We start from the raw sequence: 27247 nt of genomic DNA on the forward strand, positions 1-27247 counted from the left end.
CGAGAAGGGAGAGCCGAAGGCAGGAAGGAAAATCACAGCACGCGTGGGAAAAGCACAGCACGTGTGGTCGGGGGAGAGGAACTCGCACCCCGTCGGCTCAGCGCACCATGAAAGGTGAAAGTCAAAGGTGGAGGAAAGGCTGGGATGGGGGGGGTCAGCAGATACACGAGCAGAAACAAATTTCCAGCCCCACATCCAGCTGTCCAAAGCGTCGTTGGAGCTGGATTCCCCCAAGCCATGCCTGGTGACACAATCCCCTCTAGAGGAAGGAAGGAGAGGCGAGCCTCCCCCAGCAGCACCCTCCGGCCGCCTTCCCCAGGGGCTGGACGTTGCCCCCTCCATCCCAGCAACCAGAGAAGCGTTTTGCAGCCCTTCTGTCTAACTAGCTTGGATATCACTGGCAGCCTGGGCTACACAGCAAGTATTTATTCCACTTGAACAGGATCTGTGTGCCTCAACGAGGTGTATGACCAACTTGGAGAGACACTTGGTTGGGAGAAGAAGCTTGAGACGTGCCAGTGCTTTCAGATTCAGCCTCTCCCTGGACTTGTACCAAGGTGACACTGAGGAGCCAGCGTTGAATTGTTAAGCCCTGGCCAGGTGGGATACAGAATATATTTGTGATTCAGCAAACTGCACGGAGGTACAGCCCAAACGTGGCAGGAGGAGTTCTGCGAAGAGTTAAATCAGCAATTCACTCCTTAACTGAACAAGCTCATACGCTAGAGCAAAACAGGTTTCTGTAAGGAAGAGAATTCCTGGTTCGACCTTGATCACAACATCCCTCATATTGTCTGCCACATCAGTTACATATATTAAACATCCATATCAGCAGAGTAGAAAAATTATACACAAGCAGGTTTTGCCCTGTACAGCCAAAATTGAAAACATATTTAAGGCAGCTTGAGCAACCTCGTAAAGAACTGCTGATATTAAGCAGTGGCACTTTAATCAGAAATGAACCATTTTTTATTATTATTTTTTCCTCCAGAAAGACACACTCCAGCCTTTCTGCGTTTCCTGGCAGAAGCTGATTTATCTATTGCAAAATTCAGCAGCCTCAGCAGAGCCGAGCAGCCTCCCTGAGGGCGCACAGCTTGGCAGAGCTTAAAGGGAAAGACAAAGGCAGTTTTACAAACTGCCAAGAGCCGACAGCACTGGATTTTCCTGCCTGAGCTGCGATCACGATCCTGGTGAGGTGCAACACAACCAGAGCCTTGGCAGCCTTCGGCTCTTCCCCTTAGTGCCTGCAAGTTCAAGGTTTCTCCTTGGCGGTCTTCTTGGTATTTATTCCATCCTTTCCATTTTACACCTGGCTGTTCTGGTAGTAGGAGACAGAGAATCATTTGAGGATAAAAACCAACCAAAAAACAAAAACAATAAAAATTTCATCCATCACCTAAAGCAAGCATCGATCAGAAGAGGCTAACCTTTCTTCTCCCCCACCACCGAGGGGATGCAGCTTCTTGCTGACACAGCACGAGCAGCTGGAGCCACAACAGCCCCGCAACGTGTCTTGGCCCACTTGCAAGTTAGCGACTTAGCAGATGAAGAACGATCATGCTGCACTTTTTGGAGCTTGGGGTTTTGCTGCTTCCAAACGGGACAGCCCAGCTGCCCTTCACGTTCCTGACAGGACTTCCAGCTCTCACCCTATGGTCGCATCCTGGGGAAGGCAAAGGTGCCCAGCCAGCTCCTGGAAGAGCCAAAAGCACGTCTCAAAATAGATCCTGCTGATGAAACTACTGGAATAGCTGCAGCACAGGAGAAGGGAAACCCAGACCACAATGCTGTTAACCAGGGCTGGGGGCTTTGGACACAGCCACGTCCCCCCATGCCACCCATGGGTGATGCAACGTGCTCAGGCCTCATCCCTGCTGCAGGCTCTCGGACACCTCGGAGGGCAAAACGTTTGATTAATCAGTGAGGTAGGGACCCAGGGAAACCCAGGCAGCTGCTTTCTGAGCCTGCATCTGCTGTGGAAGCATACAGAAACAGCTACGTACCAGTGAAACAGCTTGAAGCTGAATTTGCTCCTTGCTGGGATCGCAGCACAAATGACAGCCGGGACAGGATACAGAAAAGTTCACCCAGTGGAAGCGAGCTGGACATTGGAATGGCAGTAGCAGTCTGTTTTCCCTCTGGTCAATGGCCACGGCATTTTTGTGGTCTACAGATGCCACTTTTTCTATCAGCTTTTACTGGTAGTGCTTAGAATAGGCATTATTTTTCATGGTATTTTGTCCGTTCCCAGGTAATTGGCCTCCGTACGCTTGCAGAACAGAGGGCCAAACAGCCCCCCCTCCAGAACCAGCACATCCTGTTGTTTGATTTAGTCCCAGCTGGACGCTTTGCATGCAGCGCCCAGAGCAGCCCCAACGCAGGATGGTAGGGCAGGAACGGACGCAGCGTGTCCGTGGAATGACAGCAATGATTCTCTCCAACATGAAATTCCCTGCTGATACTGGCACAATACTTTGCTGATTTCTTAGTTGTGAAGCACCCCATTTTGAGATGACTTTGTGATGCTAACTACACTAAGAACTGCTTCACTCAAAAGGCCACATAAGCTACATTAATGCAATTTGATAAGTGTTCCAAGGTTTTAAAAAAGTAATCGAAGTCTCCTGAAAAAGGGCTAAACGCCACTCTGCTCCGTATCTTTTTGCTTTATTATAATGCTCTTTAAAAGATGACACTGCAGTACAAGCCTGGTACCACTCTACAGAACAATGAATAGTGTTCACTGAAATTGCCATTCCTGTGAACTTCACATAAAACACATCAGGAAAATTAAAGATACAGCACTCCATACTGACCAGGTTTCTGCTGGCATGAAAACGAAAAAGGGCTCGACGACTAGAGACCACTGTGAACCATGACAATCAAACTCTGATAAGGGGCATCATAATGTTTCTTGACTTCTCTTTAAATCACTGATGGCTCAAGCCTTCCTTGACAGCATTAGCAGAATTTAAAATCGCCAAAACAAGGTGAGAACTGAAATACCTTGGTTGACTGCAATTTTCAAAGAGGACCACTGTATCTTTAAGCGTATCCTGGATTAAACAACAAATGTTATACCTACATTTGTTATATTATTGCACAGATCATTACACTCATAAATACATTATGAACCCATGGAATGTTACATAGTCTGGCTGGGAAAACAAAAGCAGCAGCATTACCCTTGAGGCCTAAACCGCCAGGAGAGTTGGCCAAGCACTTCTTGAAAACATAGTGATTATTAAGAGGCACCAAGATACCAGTGAAACGTTTTAACATAATCTCTAACCCCCAGGATTAGCCCCAGTTCCTGGTTGGGAACACTCACAAAGTCTTTCACTCCTTTACAAGCAGCATGTAGTATGAATGTCTTGGTGTTTCCCTGATTTCAGTCTACCTGCAGGAATCCAGCTGCTCTATATTTTCCAAAGCTGAAGCCATACAAAGGAATAAAACAATTTGAAACACTAGGAAATTTAAATCCAACCTTGCAATGTCCAATTGTTCCGGTATCAATTTCACCTACTGCACTCTCTCCATGGCAATTTGCTTGTACGATTTAGAATTCTTACTAAATGGTGTGGCATTGAAAGGAAAGCAAAGCTGCTCACCCACCAAAAAGGTGAAGTGCACACAGCGACACCAAAGCTTTTCCAATCCATGTACTCAGATTCAACAGCTGTATCTTCAGTTAGACAGGCAGCCTCAGCAAGCTGTAACCAGTGCCTCTGTTTACAATGCTCACAATCAGGAGAAAAGAAGAAAAAAAGCAATTGGGGAGAGGAGGGGGGATTAAAAAGTCCAATTAAAAATGCTCCCTCCATACATAATTTCAAACTGCAGAAGCTTCTAACTATCTAATCTTAAACAAGAAGAAGAAAAAAAAAGTCCAGTAAAACGGGGGCTCTGTAACAGAAAATGCTCTCATTCCACCCCCTTCTTTGGGAGACATCATAAAACATTCAGATTCAGACAAGTCATAAAAAAAACACTGATTTGCCCATCAAACTGAAACCACTTGGTACATAAGCATTGTGGCTGCAGTTACACTTTCTGCCATTATATTGGTTTTTAGCCTCTTCCACTAACACCTTTCTGGAAGCTGCACCATATTGTTGTGTCTCCACAGGACTGCAAAGAGAGAAGGCAACTGGTTGGCCACTGCCCCCAGAACTGAAAGAAAAATCACTGCCCAAAGCAATACCTTAGTAGGGCTCTGGCTATTTATTTTAACGTAGAAGATAAAGTCTCAAAAACGCAGAAATAAATCCAGAAGAACAAACCAAAGGCTCATACCAATCATAGCTACAAGTGATGTATAAATAAACCAGTTTTCTCCTAGGCAAACCACACAGCTGCGACATACGCAAACTCGTCACACCACTGTCGACTGAAATAAACACCGCTGGGCTGAAATAAAGCCTGCCCTGCTATGAGCTATTTCAGGAGGTTTATGAAAGAGAAACTGCACTGAATCTGTACGCAGGAAGCTGAATCAGCTTCGCGTCACTCCAGACAGACAGCAGCAGTCAGACAACGCAACCCATCAGATGCATTTTGCTGTCATTTAACAGAGTTGGACTGTTAGCCAGGACCTGCAGCACCGCCTCACAGACGTGCATTACAGATCCGTGCTGTGCAGCAGACAAACGACAAGCAGGCAACAGAGGTATATGCATAAAAATACTGAGTTACGTTTGACATGCAATTCAGCCGTAACAAAGGTATAACGGGAGAAAAAGCTGAACAAAATCCTTGTGTTATAGTCAAGGCTGTAAACTTCTGCAATGGCACCGCAAGCAGCATTGTAAACCGAGATCTCTCACGCCTCTTCTGCTCCCAAAGGGTCGGCATGTCAGCAAGGATGCCTCAGGAAACTCGCATGGCTCAGCCTAAACTAGTGCCTGGGTCACGAGCAGCACCATGTCCTGTAGCACGAGCTTCGGAGACCGCTGTATCAATAGAAGCAAGGGGGGAAAGAAAAATAATCCTAACAGGACAGGGCTAGAGAAGACCAGAAAAATATTTTGTTGACCATCTGAGAGATCATACTAAAAGAATACAGAATCAGGCTACAGACACTTAGACTGCAAGCCTTTAATAGCTGCTGCTTTTGGGGGCGATTCATGATTCCCCTTCTTTCACCTTTTTGCTTTTTTATCTGCTGATTATGATTACTTTTTGGCATCTGATATTATCATATGATTGAAAACCTCTGTAACAAGGAAAAAAATGGAACATCATTTGAGGTAATTTCAACAACTTGGGTAAATCAATTGCTTGAGCAATAAACTAATTTACAAAATGAAAGGCTTTTTGGATAGGTACAAAGATTTACAAGGTCCACAGTAAAGAACTCCATGCTGCTACCAATACAGACTATGTAATGATATCATGATTTAAAGTTTGAGTGAGTTAATTATTTTCAGGCAGTGCACGTTTACAATCCACTCCCAAAAATAAAAGGGAATACACAGGACACCATTATTGTTAAAAGGAGTCACAGATCTTCTGTAAATGTTATGACTTGTATCATGCAAAGCAGTTTGCTGGGTCAAAACTGAGACACAACTGAATCTTCTATTCCATCCCTTAATGCTGACAAGGAGTTTCTGAAGTTTCCAAAATAGTATTTCTATAACAAGGTCCAGGAAGAAAACGTGGAGAAGTACATGACAGAGAGAGACATAGTTTGACATATTAAAGATCAATTTGGAAAACATCTGTTTAAATTAAGTTTTACTATTAAATCCAGACATCTACTCATCTTGAAAGGGGCTTGCTGCCAGCCTCTCTCCTCAACCGTCTCATATTTTCCAAGCATTTTTTCCTTACTAGATTTTTTTAAAATAAAGTTGTTTCACTGCCAAGTTGCCAAACAGATGTCTAAAAGGCCATGAGCAGCAGAAAGATTTCATTTTTATCACAATAGATAAAATAGATGGGTAGAAGGAAGAAAGAGAAAAGACAGACCCTACAAAATACTCAAACTGTGGGAAGGGTGTAGGCAAGGACGGAGAACACACACCGTTGCATTATATCTGTGTAGGAGAGCTGCTCTTCTTGCTTAAGGGTTAAGAGTTTACGCAGTGCAAGGAGCAGCCATTCTGAATATCCATTGATAGGCTGTCAGAACGATGAGTTTACACAAATAATCATCTACCTCTAGACTCCTTACTAATTCTAAGGGGAGAAAATAACTTCTGAAGTCTAAAAATCTCAAAAAGTTTTTTTAAAAAAAAAAGCTTCAATAAAAAGTATCTTAAAGACCGTTTCGAATTGCCAGACCTAACACTGTCACAGCAATCCATAAGGCATTTGAACTAGATCTATTCCACTGCAGACTGCTTTTTTAAAGGCTATCTTCTCAAGATACAGCCTGTCCTTTATTTGCATTAAACACCTCAGGTCATCTCAAATTATATGAAGACTGGATGGGTACCTGTGAGCTTACACATGCAAGGTTGTGGCATGAAAGCGTGCTTGCACTGATTTTTTTTTTTCTTTTGAACGTTGCTGTTAAAGTCAGTGCACCCAGCTTCAATAGTGCAAGGAGAATATACATTTAATCACTACCCTTAAAACTGGAAGAACCATCTTCATGTAATAAAAGATTCAGACACTTTTTTTTCCCCCCTAAACTGGGATAGAAGGAAAGGAGAATGAATGGAAAGCACAAAAAGTAACAAATCATTAAGGTCAACCAAGATACTCCAGTTGTGTGTAAAACTTTCTCCCCTCAATCAGCCAGCACAGTTTCCCTTTCCTAGCTGTGCAAAACAGGGTTAACAGTTCTACCAGTTCTGGTTATCCCACCCATCATCAGCTGAAGATGCCTTTTTTGTTGCCTTAGGAGGTTTTTTGGTCTTGCTCTCCCCTCCTGTGTTTTCCCAGTTGGTCTCCCAATTTTCCCAACTGTCGCTGTTACTGTTCTTGTTGTTGGAGACTGTTCCTGAGCCCCACACGTCCCAGCTATCGGAACTCTTCTTCTCTGTGGAATTGTCCACATAGGTCCAGCTCTCACTGCTTGGAGATTTATGAGCTTTCGGTGGGTCTGAGTTGCCAAAGGTCTCCCAGAAGCTTTGATCTACAGCATTGTTCTGGTAGCCCTCCCCTCCACTGTTCTGGTAGCTGTCTCCCTCAGCTGGTCTTTTATTGTCAGGGGTGGAGACAAAAAGGAAGGGAGAAATAAATTAGTTACGACAAACATGACAGTAAACAGAAATGACCACAAGGAAAATGATAATGCTACTGCCCTTTCCTTTGCTCAAACAAAAACTACAGACAAAGGCAGAAGAACTAGATGTACTGTTCAGAATGGCATAAGCTTATATTCTAGTTCACAGATTTTGGTAAAAGCCTAAAATACAAAGACAGTGGTGCATTTGGCATATGTTTAAAAATCAAAGTGCAGTGCACTGTTTTGCTCTCAGACTGAAAAGAGCTTCATGTGCCCCTGAATGACATTACGGAAGGACTACGTACGAAGCTTTCCCAAAAGACAGAACAATTTCTTCATATTTAAAAAATACCTACTGCTATTATGTTGCAGAGAATATAAAATTGCGTGTTTGAAGAGATGCAGAAAATAACAACAAAGGAAATACCTTTCAGAATGATCATCTGGCTTGCCAGAAAAGAAAGTGGTGACATCTCGCCATCCCTTACTCCCAACTCCCTGAACCTAGAGAGGAAGAACACACTATTCATCTGGACCAAGCCAACATCCAAGTCCAACAGCAAAAGCCACAACACATTCTATCACTTGTTGAGATGAAAATAACGTATTTCATGATAAATTTCCCTCAACCTACTAATATTTTTGATGGATAATTACATGGTTGATGTAAAGAGAACACATTTGACAGAACCATGCTGCTGGAACTTGTGAGAAGTAGCTAAAATTCAGCATTTTCACCCACTTTTGTCAGTAACAGCTTTTCAATTCTCTCCTACAATTTCTTGACAAAAACGCTGAAATTACATCTTACATAAAATTAAATTTAATGACAGCAGTAGTGTTTGGATGTTTCATTTAACTATTATTTATATTTCTAATGTTTTATAAACTTCCTTCATACATTATTTTAATGCTCATGTGAACGGGCCAAAAGTTGAGTTCTAGAACGAATATGCTAGGAGAATCATTCCAGGGTTGTTATTTTGGAGTGGCTTTGGATTAGGAACACAAATTCTGAAGTGACATCCATGGAAGTCACTATTCTAAGTCAAAAGATATGAAGGAAGAACCCTAGAATTCAGATTTATAGTTGCCAGGCTCTAAGCAGATCAGGTAACATATCTTGTTAACATATTCCCAACATTCAAGACACTAAACTGTTATATGATACAGCTGCTAGTGCTTGAAAGACAAACCTTCCTAGGTAATACTGTACAAATTATCAAAATATGCATTAGATTGTGCAGGACTTCTGTACCTAGCAGTTGTACAGAGCACTTACCAAATTACCAAGCAATGATTGCAAAAGAAGACAAAGAAAAAGGTAGAGAGCATTAGTAAGTTTAACCATACAAATATAACACAAGCTGTCTCCATATTCTATAGCAGGCATTTCTTGTGTTTAGGATGCTGGTTGTCTTATAGCTCTACATCACGTCCTCAGTGAAACCATTACGAGGAGAGGACTGCATCATACCTGTGGAGTACTTGTTAAAATACTGAACTACACGTTGAAAGTTGCATCTTCCAAATTTATCTATATTCAACACAAGTACAGACTACAGTTGTGTTGCGGTTTTGTTTCACTAAAAACACTTTGAAAGAATATGGAGACTGGCTTGCTGTCTGGCCTCCTTAAAGGGAAGAAGGCCTCTTCATACCTTGCTGGCCAACTGTGACACCCCCACGGTGACCTCCTCAAAAATTTTCCCCTCTTTCACCTACACGAATCAAAGTATCGGTCATTAGTCATAAAACAAAGTACTGTTGAAGCCTTAAGACAAATTTACTTGTGGTAACAGCTAAAACCAAGCTTAAAAAAAATAAAAACTGAAGTGAATCAAAATATACTTATGTCAAAGCTATCAAAGTTAAGAAAGTGACATAAATCCACTGATCTCCAATGGAGCAAAGCTCAGTCCCTTTGAAGTTTGGGGGAATGTATTACTGACATACATTGAACCTGAGGAAGGTACCATTACACTAACGCTGAGCATTAAAAAAAAAGACACCAAAAAACCTGCCAACTTGACATTTTATAAGTATATTTTACTACAGAAGACGACCCACTTTGGAGAGATTAAAAACCTATTAGATCCATTTTATTCAAAATCTTTTATACGTGCTTATGTAAATACTAAAAGGGCTTTGAATTTTGGTTAACCAGAATAAAACTGGTGTCTGTCACCAATTAATAAATGGCAGCTGTTCCAAAGCAGGTGACTTCACATAATCCTATGTGCGTCAGGCAGAAACTACTGTATACATACTTCAGACAGTAACACTGAGAACTAGCAGCACAACCTCCTAAGGGAAATAACTCTTTTTTTTTTTTTTTTTTTAATGTAGAGGCCAATGTTCCTCATTAAATTGTCCTATAAAATAAGTCAGCTCAAGAAAATGCACCCTAAAAATAACATTTCTAAGCATTCTGAAATAAATTGTGGATAATTCTAGGGAATACAAAACCCAGTAGTGTGTTCTCCTATGATTTGAAATGCTATGTAAAGAATATTAAATTAATAAAGGTAATGCAATAGTATTTTGTTATGTGATTAAATCATACTTTTCAAATTCAAAGTTAATCCACATCTTGAAGTGGTGTCATCACTTCCCTTATGAACGCAACATGAATCTGTTTTTATCAAACGATACATTTTGGGAAAAGGTATGTAGGTAAGTAGATCACAACATTCTCAGAAGAGCCTTCATCAAAATTTTGGAGCTGATCCAAAATTCTAGAAGCACAGGACAAACGCATGACAAATGGGAAAGATGCACCATCTTTTTTTTTCTTTTCTTTGAACATATGAAACAGGAAGGCAACATTTGACACTAGGGTGAATCTTTGATTAAAAATGGCAGGATCAGCTATCACTAATCACTTATGAGAACTGACCTTCCTGTTTGTTTTTTTTTTTTTTTTTAAATATGCCCACTACTGACTGTCTTTATTTCCCCAGGTATGTGTGCTTTCCACACAACTGCTGTTGGAAGTGCTATTAGCTACATGTTCGTGGTCACTAACAACTCTAAGGGGAAAATAAAAAAAAAAAAAACCTTCTTCAGACTATCTCAGTTTCCTAGAAACAGCACAACTAGAACTAAACAGGGTTTTATTTCAGACCACGCTCTCCTTATGAACACAGGCAAAACTTGGTATTAGCTACCAGAACGTTCTGAACGAATACTAAATAAACGTTGCAAAAACATTTTTAATTTCTATTGATAAACAGTCCCCATTCATCCTAAACACATACTTTGCTCTGAACTCTACTGCCTCTGATGAGGCAGCAGATGAACTATAGATGCCCAAAGATGCTTAGTTGAATTTAAAGAAATGTTGATGGGAAGATGGGGAAAATACTATAAACTTAACACTCAAAGATAATAATAATAAAAAAGTAACTGATTTCTCTACCCATTTAGGGTGTATTTTCATCTTAGCCCATCTTCCGTTACTGAAACCATGAAATCTAAAAAAGAACATCTAATAGTGAAGAATTCAACAATCTTGTGGACATGGAAAATATTGCCAAGGGAAAATACATCCATTAACCTTTCTTTGCTGACATACTAGCTGTGAGTTATTTGATGCTTCCTCTTCACTGCTGTGCTAGCGTACGGAAAAAAAAAAGACACTGGCAGCTCGGGCAGTTGTGTCAGTAGGAAACAATCACTGCCTAAATCATTGTAATCATGTTCTGTAAGTAATTTACTAGATCCAAAGTTACCTTTTCCTGTGCAGGTTTGAGAACATTTTCATTTAATGTCTGACCTAACTCTGATGCCTATTTAAAAGCAAAAACAAAAAGTCAGTCAGTTATATTTTTCCTTAAAACAAAAATAAAAAACACACATCCGACGTTTTCTGCGGAGTAGTTTCTCAGCAGTGTCTCCAAAAAGAACACGAAGCCTTAAAGCTTTGATTTGTACAAGCAGAATGAGCTGAAAGCACACACAGCACGCTGCTGCAGAGAACAGACACAGATGCACACGGCAGTAGGTTGCTGGAGATGCCCAGAGCCCAAGCAAAATCTGACCTTGCACTGGAAGCAGAAGCAATGGTTCAACCAGCAAGAGCCCAGAAGAGGGGCCCCTTCTCTGCCTGCTGCTGAGAATTTGGAAGCACTGGCCTCGGCTGCCTTTTTCCCCACTCCCCTCCGTGACACTACTTGTAGAATTAGATCTTTTCAGACCATTTTTCACCAATTCTTCTGTCTCATAGTGCGCCTGTTGTCATCTATTAATAAGAACCCAACTGTTTCTAAGCAATACACAAGAGGCAAGGTTGTGACAAAGACTTAAAATCTCTTTTAAGGCTCCAGGTATGCAGAGGGAGAAAACGGTGATCTTCAAAAATCTATTCCAATCCCGAAGAAGACGCACAAGCATGTTGCACTTTAGAGACATCTTACAAAATGTGAGCCCACAGAGCAGGTCACAAAGTGATGATATCGACAAAGACGGCAAGGCTTGCAAATGTTTCATTTGAAACCACTTCTTTCCCTACTACCGTAATAAGCCTTTGATTGATTTAAACTTTTCTTCAGAATTGCCACGTTATACAGATTAATTTCTCAATTCATGTAATTAGTCCAAAAGGGCCAACTCGCTTGCCAGACAAACATCATTCCCAACCATTAGCAAAGACTAATAATGTTTAATTTCTTACGGGTTTACATCCTGTGCCTGAAAAACATTGGTTAGGGCGTGAGCATTCATCCATATTCTCTCTGAGGATAGAACAGCTATGAACATCCTTCCTCCACCGATTCCCAGGTGTCTAAAAAGCCCTTCCCTTAGCCCCATCACTGCTAGGACCTGCCACCACCCAACCACCATTATATTACCTCCAATACTTCTGGCCCTTACCAGCTCAAAAATTATTTCAGAAGACAAAGGAAAAAAGGTAACCCCAATTTTATCTAGTAAGAAAAATGAATGTAGATCACATAAGGCTTGTCCACATTGGAAGCGAGGCTAAGGAAGCGTTCAAGAAAAACAAGAAAGGGGATTGAATAGGATTTTTCAAAGATGATAAATCCCTTGGAGCCTATTGAACCTGCCAAACTGACTGTTTATATTACAGAATAAAAAGTATAACATACCAGTGGTTGAGCTGTGCTAGCTAAAATTATTGCTAGTATCAAGAAGAATTCTCGAATAAATCCATTTACTCAACCACTTAATTTCATAAATACAGCAAAGGGAGGTTTAGGTAGTTATGTTTCCTTCTGAATCACTTCTTTATCTTTACTGGTTTTGAATATAGGATGGCACCTTACACACCATTATAAACACTACATAATGGTGCATTTATTAAAGAATTTGCCTTCGAACAACACCCCAGAGGAGTTCTGTGTATACTGCATTCCTGGATCAGACATGCAAAAGGAAATCCTGAAATCACTGTTTATGAGGAGCATGGAAAGAAGTACAGAATGCTTTCTGAGAGTGCAGAGCCCGGACATCTCTACCCATTTTAACCTATTTTAAGTAGGTTTGAAGAAACATTACCAGATGAAACACACAAAATTATTCTAAACAGACTTGACTCAAGGCAAAAAAAAAAAAAAAAAGACAGCTCAAGAGCAAATGAGCATATTCAGCACGAACAGTGACAAGGAGTCCATGCACAAGAACATATGTGAGGGCGTTACCGGCTCTGGCTGCTGCTTGTAGCCCCAAAACTTTACCCAGACAGCAAAAGAGAAAGAGCAAGGAAGGTAGAAGAAGCAGCTTTTAGCAAAAAATTGGAAGCACTTTTTTAGGCAAGTTAAGTAGCACGAATCTTCTTCAACTTAACATCTACTGACAATACAAACAGTGCGTGTGTGTGGTCACTGCACACTGAATACACTTGTAGTCAATGTATTATATCAAAAAGATGTTAAATCTGTTTTACAGAGCGACAGAACAGATGTTTCAGGAACAGAATTTAAGCTTCAATAACACGGCTTAGGCTCCAGGGTACCATAATGCTGTGGTTCTTGTCAGTAGATGTGAGGAGCTTTTACACTTAACGTTTTATTTACATGTGTTAATAAAACCAAAAGAATAACAGTTTTCTAAAGGGGAAACTGCTGGATGGAGTGAAAAAGGCAGACTTATTATACAGTTTTTCTTTGGTAAGCCAAGCAGCAAATATTTTAGAAGCTTCTAAGTATCAAGTTTGGGTGCATTCATGAGACATTTTTGTTAATCTTGAAAAACATGCACGTGTTTGGCAGAGTAACGATATCCTACTGCACACATCTCCTGTTTGAACACCAACACCTGCAGGTTCACATTCGTGTTGCACAACAGCATCCTAGCCATATCAGAAAGCTTGCCAGGCTAGGGCTGCACATGTAAGCGGAGTCACAGTTCAAAGTACTACCCTATAAAATATATTCATACATACCAGCCCTCTCTCTCAGAACACTGGAACTTTAAGAATCCTATTATTTTCCAGATTTTCACATTTGAATTTAAATCTTTTCTGTGCAAACAGATCTTGCTTATGTCACAGCTCTGCGTAATTCAAGTCTAGCTGCCTCTGCTTTAACTTTGGTTTGAAAGAGGAAATGCTTTTAGGAATTTTTTTAAATGCACCCAAGCAAGTTACCTTAATAATATTAAGCAGTTCACATTCGTAATATCTTATTAGGATTTAGGAATGGCTTGCTTTACATTAGTTCACCTAGAGAAGAAAACTACTTTAAGACAGACAGCATTTAAGCTTCACAAAAATATGGGTATTTCACATCCACAAACATGAACTGAAGCATTTCATTCTACTGCCTACTGAATACACCTGACAGCTACAAATACAGCAGACTATCAGTGTTTGTTTGCTGCTTAATTTGATCACAGTAGTCGATTACAATTCCCATGGAAATAAAAGCAAGAACCTAAAAATTGCTGTGCACCATGAAGGCTAAACACAAAAATCTGAATAAATCGGTACAGGCAAATGCGTGACATTTAAAGACAATTATTGTCAAGAAGACCAAGTTAAATTTATAATCACCTTTTGACTTGCTTGAGATCCAAATCTGGTAGCCTGTGAAAAGAAGTAAATACATTCAAATTTTAAAATAAAAGGTTTTATTCTTAGTAAACGCACACATTTGAAATGCTGTGTGATCCTTTCCAAGATGAATGGAAAATTTACAATTTAGAAAAACGATTATACAGAAACATGAGAAATACTTAAGACAGAGATGAACATTCATTGTGCACCTATTTCATATGGCATAGGCAAAGATAAATAGAGCAGAATCTATTAATTATTAATCTATCTTGGTAATACTTTTAAAGATACATCCCTTCGAGAAGTCAGATCACAATAATGGAACCTCTTTTAGCTTACAAGAATTATACTGAAATGTTTTGTATTTACTTACACCCTCTTTAGCAGCTGAGGCAATCTTGCTTGCTCCAGTTGTAAAACTGCTCCATCCCTTTAAAAGAAAGTAAGAACGTGGTAAGTTGTATGTGAATACTAATATAGTGAACACTTGATTATTACCTATTACATACTAAATTAAGCCAAAATGTGCTCCAATACAGTCTGTCTCACGGTCATAAGAATTACTTGCTAACGAGAACGAAAATTATAGTCTCACACTTGTCTGTAACAGACCAACACACTTCCATCCAAACTTCCAATAAAAATACGAAGCAGCAAATAAAGCTTCAAGCTGCTTGTTTCTTGCAAACTTCACCTTTAAAAATAAGCAAAACTTCTTTATGCCTCTTTGGTTCTTCGAAGATCCGAAAACTACCACCACAGTCAAGATTTGGCCATTTCTTAGCAGACTTTTTACATAATGAACCAGAAAAGTTTTCTTCTAACTATTGATTGTCAGACGCTAAGAAGCCAGCTAACAGAAAATGAAGCAGGAAAGCGATTCTATTTTTTTATCATCATTAAAAATCATTTCTCAACTGTTTAGATTTCATGTTTTGTTAGCAACATTCATCCAGAAACCATCCAGCAAAGCAAGTGAAAATAAATCATATTTCATGGGCAAAACCCAGAAACAAACATTTAATACGTCTGTGGTTCTCTTTGTTTATAATAATGCAGAAACACATAACAGGATTTTTTCTTTGCAGGCAAGGCAATGTCTTGTAGTTTTTACCCTAAGCACAATCACATGGGCCACAAACGAAATCTAAATTGCAATTTTGTCTGTTAGTTACAGAATGAGTTGAACAGCGTAGTGAGTATGAATTAGAAATACAGAAAACAGAAATGCTCCAGTACAACAGCAGTAGAAAATAAATGTATATATGTAAATGTAGCATGCATGAGGAAAAATAATTATACACATCACTAGGATGTATAATATGTCTTAAAATTACACTGTAGTATGCATCTGTGGTCACAAGAGGGCATTTTAATCGTAAGTTTCAAAAAGGTCATGTATTCAAGTAATAGCTGACAGTAACTCAGACAACACAGTACCAACTCTTGCTGTCTTAGCACATCTGCAATCTATTATAGATGGGGTTTCTAATTTTAACTCTCTGGCCTCCAGTTTATGACATAAGTAGAAAACATTCAGCAGACATGTAAGTATCCTATAGGATCACCTGCAATACTGTTCAAAGGCTCAGGCATTACCTTTTTCTGTTATGTTCTAGCAGAGCCTGGTCTGGATATTCAGACTGTGCTCCACTACACTAGTCAAGACTTCTGAGGAAATTATTTGAAAGTTTTGTGTCAGTTACAAGAATTTAGTAGTTTTTCTCACATGCCTCCCAGCTGTAGAGGAAGACAGAACTGTAGTGCACTCAATGGGTAATTCAGTCCCCTATCACAAGCATCTAAACCCTTGCATTTTATCAGATACATCTTTAAAAATCTTGTTTTTTTCCCTCACTGTTAACGCCAACCAGAAGTCTGTTCCAAAGCCTAATTGCTCAAATTTTAAGATAAGTAACCACCCATAACAACTTCCAAGCACATTAACACGAGACTTTCTATATCCAAATCATATGAAGATGCTCTACAGAAGACTACCGACCACTAACCCTGGCAGAAAACCTTACTACATTTCAAAGAGATTGCAAATGCCAAATTTTGTCCTGCACTGTTACTTTCCAGCATATCAAAGCACCTGACTTTATTCCCCATGTTCTTTCAACAATACATCTCTCACCGTCTCTACTTAATCATGACAACTGCTCAACCATATGCTGTTAGGTCTTCATGCCCTGCCAAAAGTGTTTCAAATGTTCTCATCACTGTTCAGGGCTTCTAGCACCATATACATGAACGTTTCAATTGTTTTCCACTAACATAATATAGTTCATCTGTTTGGAGCATTACCACCCTAACTACTATTATCCTCTCAAGTTAAACTTTTATTCATTTGTTTTTCTGTGCTCCAAAGGCTGTTAAGTATTAGTTCCTACTTCATTGCTATATCCTCATTTCAAAGAGCTGATCTCAGACATGATGCTTAACTTTTGTTCAAAGTGTCCCCTTCTTTTCATCTTTTAAAGTCCTCCAGTATTTTCCTCACAATGAGAATAGTCCTAGTCCTCTACATCTTTATCTACTTGCAGTCTTTAGTTTTTCTCCATTTATATTCTAGTAAGAGAGGATGAAACAGAATAATATACTACTAAATAAATAAAATGCTACAGAATAAAATACTACTTCAGGTCACAGAAATCTTCAAACACTTCCTTACAGAGTACAGCGAAGACATAGCATTATTCAGGAAGTCATCCTCTTTTTTTGGAGGGGTTACTGTGTTTCCAAACCCCACGTAGCGATTCTCTTGCCCACTACAATAAGAAAATGAATAAATAGGATCCATATTAGCATACACTCATTAAAATCATTAAACAAAAGTATAACGGAATAATTGTTTAACAGACTTTAAAATATACTTGGAAGAAAAAAACCCTTGTAGTGTTGACATTTGCATGAGCACTTAATTCCTACGTCACCTAGCACCCAAAAACATAAAACCACACACTTCATAGAGACATAATACCCAAAAAGGTCCACTGGTGAACCCTTGCAAATTAAGGTGTCTCCTATGCAAGCTAATGTCTTCTTAATGTTTCTCCAACACATCACTCAGATCAGAAATCTGAGTAAATCTTAATGAAGATATACGAAAATGGGACAAGAAGAGGAGGAAAAGTGTCAGCTTTATCAATATCCCCATTTAACCCAAAACACTGTAAGATGCTATACACACTAAGAATGCCCTAGTTTGGAGCCTACCACAGTAATATTTGGATTTACTAGCTCTTTCCTGAATGCTATCCAAATATTTTTGTTACAAAAAATACATTAAAAGGCTTCTTCCTTCCTCTTTTCCCTCATTATAAACTATCAAAATGTTTTTAATAGTCACCAAGATGCAACTGTTAACTAGTATGGCCCAGTGAATCAGCATCACAGTTGCCCAGCTGCAGTGTAAGGTCCCACTCGTTGTAATACTACAGGACCAGGCACACAAAAAGTTAATAAATATTGCATTACCCTTGATAGGAGTTGACATCATCATTTAACCAGTCTTCAAAAGCCTTGTCGGAAGAGGCAGTTACATTCTGAGGTTGTCCAGCAGAACTACTGAAATGAAAGATTTAAAAGAATCAAACTGTGTAAAGCAAAAACCACTAGCTCAGCACTGCATCTTGTCATATATCATCATAAAACAGGCGCAAAATTGATTACTTCTTTAGTCTATCAAGTAGGGAACTGTAACGTAACCACTAAAAGCCACTGGAGTATTGAATGAATAAAGCAACACAGACTACGCTACTCAGACCACTGTAGCCCACTGAACCTGCTGGATGACGGCCAGGCACAAAGCACCCGTCCATCTGATTTATAATTGCTTTTTCAGTTAACTTGATTCCTTCTGCAAGGAATAACATACATGCAGAAGCAGAAACACAAAACTGCAGTCCAGCTTTGATGCTCTTATTTGTAATTAGCACCTTAAGGAAAAGCCTGTGCTTCTTTGTCACCAGCACTCAATCATGAACTGGAGCAGAACTGTAGTTAAGGTAGGGCTGTGACACACCGTGCATGACTGACACAATGATGAATCTCAGGTGCGCTACAAGGCAAGGGAAAAACAGTATGTCTTGTCCTCCTCTCTTACTCAATTGTCTCTGCCACGTTTTTTTTTAAGATTAAGGTGGAAGGAGTGTGAATTACAGAAATTAGGGCTCTTGCTAAAGTTTAGGAATATGAGGAAGCAAAGAAATGCTTGCTCAGCCAACACTATCAACAGAATAAAACCAGCAGACATTCAAGCATCAGGTTTTGATCCTGATGTTGCTATACCAACATTAAATAACAAGAATATATACCGATGAGTGGAAGAGAGAGATGTTTTAGGCTGAGGTGGTGTCCAGTTCCTGGCAGGAGAAGTTTCAATGGACCATTCCTTGCCTTCAGCTACTGTAGCAACCTAAAAGGGGCAGGAAAACAATCAAAATCCTGGGTACAAATTTTCATGAGAGATGTACACTGGTCCTATAAAGCAAGAACAAGTCAATTCACTGCCAGTTACAGAGATCAATTAATTTGTTTTCAATAGAAACTCAATTTTTTTTTTCTTTTGAATGTTAGGCTAGCAATGTTAAATTGAACACTGGTTTTATTTCAAGTAACTTCAAGCACCTTCTTCCAAACTAGCCTGTTTGGTCTGAAAAGCAAAGATTAAGTTAATTCACAGACACCCATCTCCAATCTCCTAACAATGGAGACACAGTTGGATTTACACTCTTCTTTAGGGTGGCTAGAACACATATGCAGAATTTAAATGTTCTCTATGCCTACTTCAAAGAAAGAAATCAGACTTCACTTCTTTCCCCTATACTGCTCCCCCAACACGAGTCATAGCTGTCAAGTAATGGTCTTGCCACAAAAATTCCACAGACCCCCACTTTGCATGCTTATAAAAGCTGCAGCACAGGACTTCAGAATTATTTGCCTTCACCAAGATACTCCACTTTCAGACAGCTGTCTCTTATCCCTTGCAAATTCTAAAGAAGCAGAGAGACAATGCATATAACAAACCTCAAAGCTGCACAAGTAGTCCCGTGAGCACAGAATGTACCTTCCTACCAACTCACTGGCAGGGTCAGCATAAAAATGCAGTATCCTCGTAAGTCTCTAAGCTCATGAGTTCAACTTGTATTTTTGGTTGTTTTTTTTTTTTTATAAACCACACACATAAGAAGACTTACCAGCAACCTTTAAAGACCAAGTGCTGACAAAATACTTGGAGGTTTTCAGATAGCAGGGGATGAGGACACACACCTCTGAACTTACCTGATCTCTAAAAAGAGCTGCAGCTTTGCTGTTGTACTTCTCTTGCATTGTCCAGCAGGGATCATAGTCATCTTGAGACTCCAAGAACTCTCGAAATTTGCTGTTACCTCCAGCCTTCATTTTCTCCAGCTCAATATCCTTCCATTTGTCCATAGTTACAGAGCGTACAAAACTGCAAATTGATTTAAAAAAAAATCACAAATTGTTATAATTTACTGCTATGCTGTCCAGGACAAAAAAAAAAAAAAAAGAAAAAAGCTTATTGCAACCTATCTCAAAGTTTAGGTGTACAGAAGTGTTAAATAAAACACTCGCAAAGTAAAGAAAGAAAGAGCATCTTAAAAAGGTGGTCAAATCCTCACTGAAATAAGCAAAAATAAACTTCTGGCACTTAAAGGAGACTGTCAGTAGAAGGCAAGCAACAACAAAAAACACTTTCTCCAACAAGCTTGGAAACCTAGCACACTATATAAAACAAAACTTGTCCCATACTTCTTTATTCTTAAATTTCCTTTTCCTGTCTGTTTTCATGTTTCACAATTACACTCAGGTAATCTGCAAGAACACCTCCTGCCCCATTTCATGCTTCTGCTCATAATAACCATCAGGTACTGACAACTCAACCGCCTCGAACAGCCTACACTAACATTTACCATGACCTCATCCCAGGCATTTATGACTGCAGTTAACATCCCAACTCTGCTTTGGGGCATAAATTCTTGCTACTTACTGCTCATTAAATTATATTAAAAAAAAAAAAGCCCTACTGTTAAATACAAGTCACAGAGAAAAAAAAATTGAATCATCCTCCTCAACAAGGCTCTTTAAAACTTGAAAGTTGACCAATTTCTTTCTTTTTGTCCCAAAATAAGTACCCTTCATCATATCTTCATGTCAGTAATTTGTATTTTCTTTCATATAACACATGAAATATGTCCACGCTCTCATTTCTTACACTATTTGTACTCACTAATGAGCTTCAAATCTTCCCCCTGAAAAGCAAATCACATAATTCTGAATGGCCTCCTTGCTTTGGTGGTCTCCTTATTGGACTTTATCTCTCTTGTCTGGGAAGCTATGTCATGTTCTGCCCCTATTATATAGTGTGAGTCCCTGCAACACTTAACAGTTCTTATTCCACGGTTTCCAGGCTCAGTAAAGTATGTTTCTTGGAAAAAAAATAATTTATATTAACAAAAAAATCTCTTGAATGGAATAAAATTATTTTATACACTTGTATACACTACAGAAGCATTCTGCAACCATACTGTGACTTTTTTTTTTGCACAACTCTCAAGCTGCTCTAGTACTACTTCAGTTTTAATTGATGAAGATTATACAAGATTAAAAAAAAATAAAAGGAGGACTAGCACAATGGTGTCAAACACCCCAGTACAACCTCAAGATGTAATTGGAGATGTTACTTTCTAGAACTGGGCACAACACAGCTGCATCAATGCAGCGTATGCTCCAACTAATTACAGAGAAGACCCAGAGACTAAAGCTCACTTTGGAGAGGAGCACGAGGCAAAACTGTCTGTGGAACACTGAAACTGAGACATTGTGCACCCCTCCCAAACCACACGTTCTGTTCACAGCCATAGCGCACCCCAAGGTAACCCAGCTTAGCCTGAAGGGCTGACCTGAGGTGAACTCCCAAGCCTCGGTGTTTTCCTGAGCACTCGAGACAGATCCAAATTCCATAGGTCACACTCACCCACTGGGGGTTAAACGCACCACACTCAAAACAGACCTGTAAGAGGAAATAAAGTCATCTCTACCTTGTAATCGACCCATGCCCAAGTGAAGTTTTCAAGGTACAGCTCAAAAAGTCAAGTCATGAAAACATCACACGCCGGAAATAAATTCAGAAGGGAGAGTTCCTTGTTTGGAAACACCTCTCCTTGGAGTATAAGCTTTCTTTAAATATTTATTTATGCTGAATGGAAAGAAATACTCATTAACTTAACCTGAACTGGACTGTAAAATTACTCTACCAAGTACCAAACGCCAGTAAGGAAATACAAATAAGAGAGTTGAAATTAATGCACAAAAAAGTCATCTTGATATCATACTCAGATTGTTCTGAAGGAGAAGAAATTAACCAAACTGAATTCTTGAAGTTTACTTGGCAAAATACAAATAAAACATTTAAAGTTTGAAACATTCATTCAGACGTACTACAGCGTGGCAGTAAATTGCAAGATGACAGTAGATCAGAATGGAGTTTGTTTTTTTTGTAATAGTTTTTTTGCTCATACACCACAATAACTTCAGTTCTTATGAATGCAATCACCAGTCAAAATTGAATACGTAAACAAAAATGAACCTGTCTGTGGGCAGGGATTATCAAGCCACTTGAAATAGGCAGTTAATTAAGTTATGCCCAAGACATCACTTACTCAGAAACTAAGGGTTACAGCATTCCTAGAATCTCTGAAAGACTTGCGCCAAATGTACAGCCACGCGTTACAATACATATGAATAAAAGTTGCTAAAGCCAACAAATGTGAGATATCCACATTTCTATATGTTACCATTAGTTAGATATACAAGTGCTATAAATGGGTTAACTCTTATGGACAGCAACATACACCTGGAGTAGATAAAAAGAAAAATTAATTCTAGGAAACTAAAGATCATAATTTTCTCACATTATTCTCATCTTGTGCTCTGACTTCCTTAAGAACTTTCCTTGTTCTTGGACTTGCCATGATTCTACAAAGGAAAAAACAAAATGTGAGTCATGTTAAAGGGTACGATACTGGTTAAGATGTTCAGTACTACACAAGCATGATCTCTACGAAAAAGAGCTCACAAACAAAACCACTGAATCATAATCAATTACAAGAAAAAAAAAAGAAGAAAAAAAAGAAAAACCCACAATCTTACTTCTCCATTTACTTCATACGGTTTTGGGAATTTTAGTCATCCTACCTCACTTGCTGGAAAGCTATAATTCAGCCATAGCTGAAAAGGCAGGGGGAGGATAAACGTGGAAACTCTTCTTTCTGTGGTGTACGTCCCACCAAAACAGACACGGACGCTGCTTCCAGAGCCATCCGGCACCCTTTCTGAAAGCACTTTTTTATCATTCATGATTACATGGAATCATATGCATACAAATAAACTGACCTAAGCAAAGAATAACAGGGACTCTTGCACTTAATAGTGCTGAACACATTACTAAAAGAACACTCTATTAGAAGACACACAAAAAAAATATCTTAATTTACCAGAAGGATTGAGTTTCCTTATCAAGGAAATTCTAACAAAATAAGGCAACTACTGGGGTCTCTTACACAAAACAGAATTTTAATTCCAGCAAGTCATCTCTAGCTGGCAGACCACATCATCTTACTCAATTTGTTACAAAGCGTGAAATGCAGCAGCAGGGAGCAATGGCAAGCTACAGATAAAATTCACATTAAGAAAGAGATGTGACTCACAGTATATAGCCTGGAAAAAACAAAGGACACAAAACACTCATGATTGAAAGAAATGCAGTGCAGGATGCAGCACAAACTGCAAGTTACGATAAAAAATGAATTCACATTTCCAGCTATTCAGTAGTACAATATTTAAATGAATTTTAAATAACATCTCTTCTTCCTTTTTACTTCCAGTTGCTTTTTTCATTTCTACTCCATAAAAGGAACCTCTAAAATGTAATAAAACACACAGAAGTCACCAGGCTGACTAGAAACAGCACCAACTACTGAACGCCAAGCGTACTGGTCAGTCAAGACACAATGCAAAAAATAACAGGTCAGCGTTTCTACCAAATCCTGGTCTGAGAGGCAGAAGCATCTTCATTTCTACGCAAGTGTTTGCCATTTGTTCACTGTGCAATTTAACTAAAGTCCTTAGTTCTCAAATTATAAAAAGGATTGATAACCGTGCAGTATTTTTAAAACATAAATGATTAAGTCTTACAAACAATTACTGCAACCCAGCAGAGGAGGGAGGGAGAATATATCTTTATTTAGAAAAGGAAGACTTTAAAAAAAGAGTAAAACCCTACGAGTAAGAAAACTACCATTAAATTTGTAGAATGTGACAGTGTCAATTTATTAGACATCTGTAAAGCAAAACAGATTTCCTGTGAATCCCAGCCACAGCAGTGCAATAGAACAGCGTAAATACAATTATACGCATCACCAGCTAAGACAACACGGTTTGGAAAGAAATATCCTCAAAATCTTATCTACGCATTACTACAATTAAAAGCGGAAGTTATCTGCGGCAGAACTCACCTCCTTCATCTAAAGAACTTATTCCTTTGTAAACATTTTGTTGACAAGCAGTTAATTCTGTATAACTTAAGGGACAGTGCTTTCACTGAAGTTTAGATAATGCTACCTTTCTATTTCAATTAACTTCTATTAAACAAAAACAGATAAATTGTGAAAGAATTGTTTTAGACCGAAATGGTTACTGTAATTAATGATGAATGAGTAAAATTACCCTCCAAGCTGACAGAGGAAACAACTGCTTTTTTTGCTTTTTTGAATGAAATCCTTTTATCAAAAGACCTTTGGCCAACTTCAAATTGAACACATGCCCATCCCTAAAACAGCAGCTTCCCTAATCAAGCCCCCAGGTGTCTCTGGTGGGATGGCAGAGCTTCACCCATGAATAGGAGAGGGTAACTACGGCCATCAGCTTCTTGCCTTTCTTCTACCCCATCATTTGGAAATGAAAGGAAGTAGACAAGGATGTGGGGAGAAAAAAAACACACTCAAGTTCTAAGTTTTGTAAGAGCACGTAACTGTTTTAGAGCCTAGCCTACTTTCAATTTTATTTTACCACAAAACTGAAAGCAATCAAATTATCACAGTTGACCTGAGCCACAGAGATGACCAGGCCCATCGTCCCTTAACAGCAGCTTAACTTTCAGGCAGTAAACGTCCAAGTAACAACTTGGTGGACAGCCTAAATAAGTACTGAGCATTTTCATCTGATGTAAATGCTCATGAGCAGTAAAGAAAACGTTTAATTTAGGAATAAGTTTTCACTGAAAATATCAGTATCTTGGACTAAGGGTTGCAAGGTGGAAACATCCAGCTTCAGACCTATTGGTCTCATGCTGGGACTTCCCCATCAAACAACCTGATTACGGTTGGACCAGATGATCTTGGAGGTGTTTCCCAACCTTAACGATTCTATAATTCCAGAGCAAAACTAGACACGCACCACAGGGGCTTCTATCTGAGGAACGTCTAGCTCCCTAAAAGCACGTATAAAGGCAGGAGCGGCACCATACACGTAAGTCGAAGGGAGCTGTAAAGGGACTTTGCTCCTCCGATGCAGCAGCAAATTCACACAGCTGGCCTGCAAGGAGCTCCGTGATTCACCAAGCGTGTGATGCCGCCTGCGTGACTTCGTGTGCCTCAGGGACCCCGGCGGGTCCCACCGGGGGGAAAAGACCACAGGGGCTTTGCTGGCTGAAGGAAGTTTTTAACCAAATTCCATGGTGCAGGCACGATTCACTCATACATATATGTCTATATATTAACAGTTCGCTTTAATATATATATATTACATAGATATTCACATATATATATATATTGACGTGGCAATAAATCCGTTACCAAAGGCCTGCAGCCCTGTGTTCTCAGACCCACCACCACCTTACCATAAGCTTCCCAGAGGACGAGGGGCTGGCGATATTTTCAGGCTATTTTCAGGCTAACCGTGAACCGAGCAAGCCGGATCCGCGGCGAGTCCCGGAGAGCTGCCTCAGTACATGGCCAGGTTCCCCGCGAGCACAGCGCGGCTTCTTCTTTCTAGGAATAAAAAAAAATAAATAAAAGAGATAAAAGAGATGAAAACCGGACGCCGCTCGCAGCAGCACAACGCCTCCCCCTGCCACGCCAGCGGGCTCCCGGCGCCTCCCCGCCCGCCCGCCGCTCGCTGCCGGGGGAGCGGGGCCCCGAGGCCGGACCCGGGCGGCCCCGGAGCTGTGGAAGGGGCCCCGGCAAGGCCCGGGGAACGCACCGGGAAGCCGGCCCCGGCACCCCCGGTACGCCCGGTCCCGCCCGGCGCCTCACGGCGCAGCCGCTGCCCCCGCCGCGACCGGCGACGTTGCAGGGCCGCGAGGAATTGTGGGCGCCGGCCTTAACCCGCGCCGGGCCGGCACCGGCACCGGGACCCGGACCCAGCCGGGGGGAAGCCGGGGCCGAGCTCGGCTGAGGTCCGGTAGCCCCGAGGGGCCCCGGTGCGAGGGGGCAGCGGCCGGTTCTGGCTGCCCCGGGGGGGCCGGAGCGGGGAGGGCGAGCTGGAGTTGAGTTTTAAGGAAGCGCGAGAGGCTTACTGCCGTCGTTGTGGGGTTTTAGAGCAAAAAAAAAAAAAAAAACAATCGCCGCTGGGCTTGGGGTAAAAAATCGTGACGTGAAAACTGGATGGAAAAAATGGGAAGAAGTAAACGTTAGAGAAAATACTGGGAAATTATTTTTTCAGAGGGCTGGCTTCAGGCCTTCTGTGTTAATGTGAAGGTTTTATGTGCGGGTTTTAAATAAAAAACGCTCATCGAAATTAGACTTCAAGACTTTTTATTTCCAAATCCTGCTTTTGGTAAAGGAGGTATTTAAAAATGTTAAATTACCTTATTGGGTTTTTCTTCCTAAGGGAAGAGGAACAGGTTTGTGTCAACCAACCAAAACCAAGCTCGGCCTTGTCCATGGGCATCTGTTTTTCCCGGGTGTTTGGTTCACTTCCAAACTGAAAACCTGGAATTTTCAGGTTCCCAATGGATATTGGGGCTGCAGGCCTCTGGGCGGCCGGTGCCACGCAAGTGAATTCTGTCGAGGTCAGGGGCTTTGGGGGCTTGCACCTGAGGCTGAGCGCTCCTGGCCTGCAGACCTCACTGCCCGGAGGAAGATTTCCTTTCGTTGCCATCCAGCGATGCTCCAAAGGTGGTGGGGAATCGGAGGATATGAGAAGAGAACGTGGAAGTGCTTTGTGATGGTTGCAGGCCTGTGCCCAGAGAGCACATAGATAATAATCACTAATTTCATTTTAATCATCAACTGTAGACAGTCCGGAGCAAGGCTTTAACATTTACATATGAATCCCACGGAGACTATACGCTGCTCATTTTCAGTGCAACTCCTATTCTGGCCTTCATACTTAATAAGTAGGCTATTATCTTACTATCAGCGCATGGGAGATTAACAAGAGCCATTTTCATTACCGTTAATGGTAGCTACACACATAACCCCCTTGCATCAACAAGAAGATAATGGGCCCGTAAATGTGTGTGCATTCGAAGGAGAGAGGGAGGGGTACGAAACATAAAGCAAACTCTGCTGAAATAATTTGCTCTTCCAGTTAAGGACAAAGTGGTCTCTTCTGATAAGCACCATTATTTTCTGGTAAACATGAACTAATGGGCAATGAGGTTCCCATTATGCGCACACTGAATTATAAGATCTAATGAGAATATTAATCTTAGTTTTTCTGTATAATTGGTCGAGAGTCCAGTGATGACAATGGTGGGCCCGCATCCTGCATTCAGTACTTGTGCTCACAGCCTCAGGGGAGCAGTGTTGTGCAACATTTTTCATCTGTCGTGATGCTAAGCCACCAATGTCTTCTGTGTTCTTGCCGAATTTACCAAATGTGCATGTTCGCACTCGGGGCAGCAAACCCTTGCAGTGGCAGCCTTGTCTTCCTGGGACCAAAACTGCTACTACCAACGGAGCACAAATTACGCTTCTGTTTTCACAACAGCAGCAAAATTGCAGTTTGCCCTG

General features: G+C 40.4%; 1 protein-coding gene across 4 annotated transcripts; it reads right to left on the reverse strand.

Annotated features, from left to right (window-relative positions):
- Positions 1-2654: 2654 nt before the first annotated feature.
- On the reverse strand, positions 2655-25999 carry ARFGAP1 (ARF GTPase activating protein 1). 4 transcript variants are annotated; one of them, XM_083802121.1, is made up of 15 exons: positions 25491-25999; positions 25129-25279; positions 22145-22208; positions 21134-21243; positions 19491-19662; positions 18524-18624; positions 17685-17771; positions 16879-16975; positions 14578-14634; positions 14202-14234; positions 12850-12879; positions 10921-10977; positions 8848-8907; positions 7614-7690; positions 2655-7155 (listed from the first exon to the last, which is right to left on the reverse strand). In XM_083802121.1, the coding sequence occupies exons 3-15, from the start codon at positions 22202-22204 to the stop codon at positions 6801-6803; spliced, it is 1296 nt and encodes a 431-aa protein (XP_083658247.1). In that variant the 5' UTR covers positions 22205-22208; positions 25129-25279; positions 25491-25999; the 3' UTR covers positions 2655-6800. The 4 variants fall into 4 exon arrangements, with proteins under 4 accessions (XP_083658247.1, XP_083658245.1, XP_083658244.1 ...); XM_083802119.1 differs by lacking the exon at positions 12850-12879 and having other exon boundaries at positions 25491-25792; XM_083802118.1 differs by lacking the exon at positions 12850-12879 and having other exon boundaries at positions 17685-17774; positions 25491-25781.
- Positions 26000-27247: the final 1248 nt, after the last annotated feature.

Source organism: Anser anser, assembly GCF_964211835.1.
Source record: "Anser anser genome assembly, chromosome: 16".
NCBI classification, from domain to species: Eukaryota; Metazoa; Chordata; class Aves; order Anseriformes; family Anatidae; genus Anser; species Anser anser.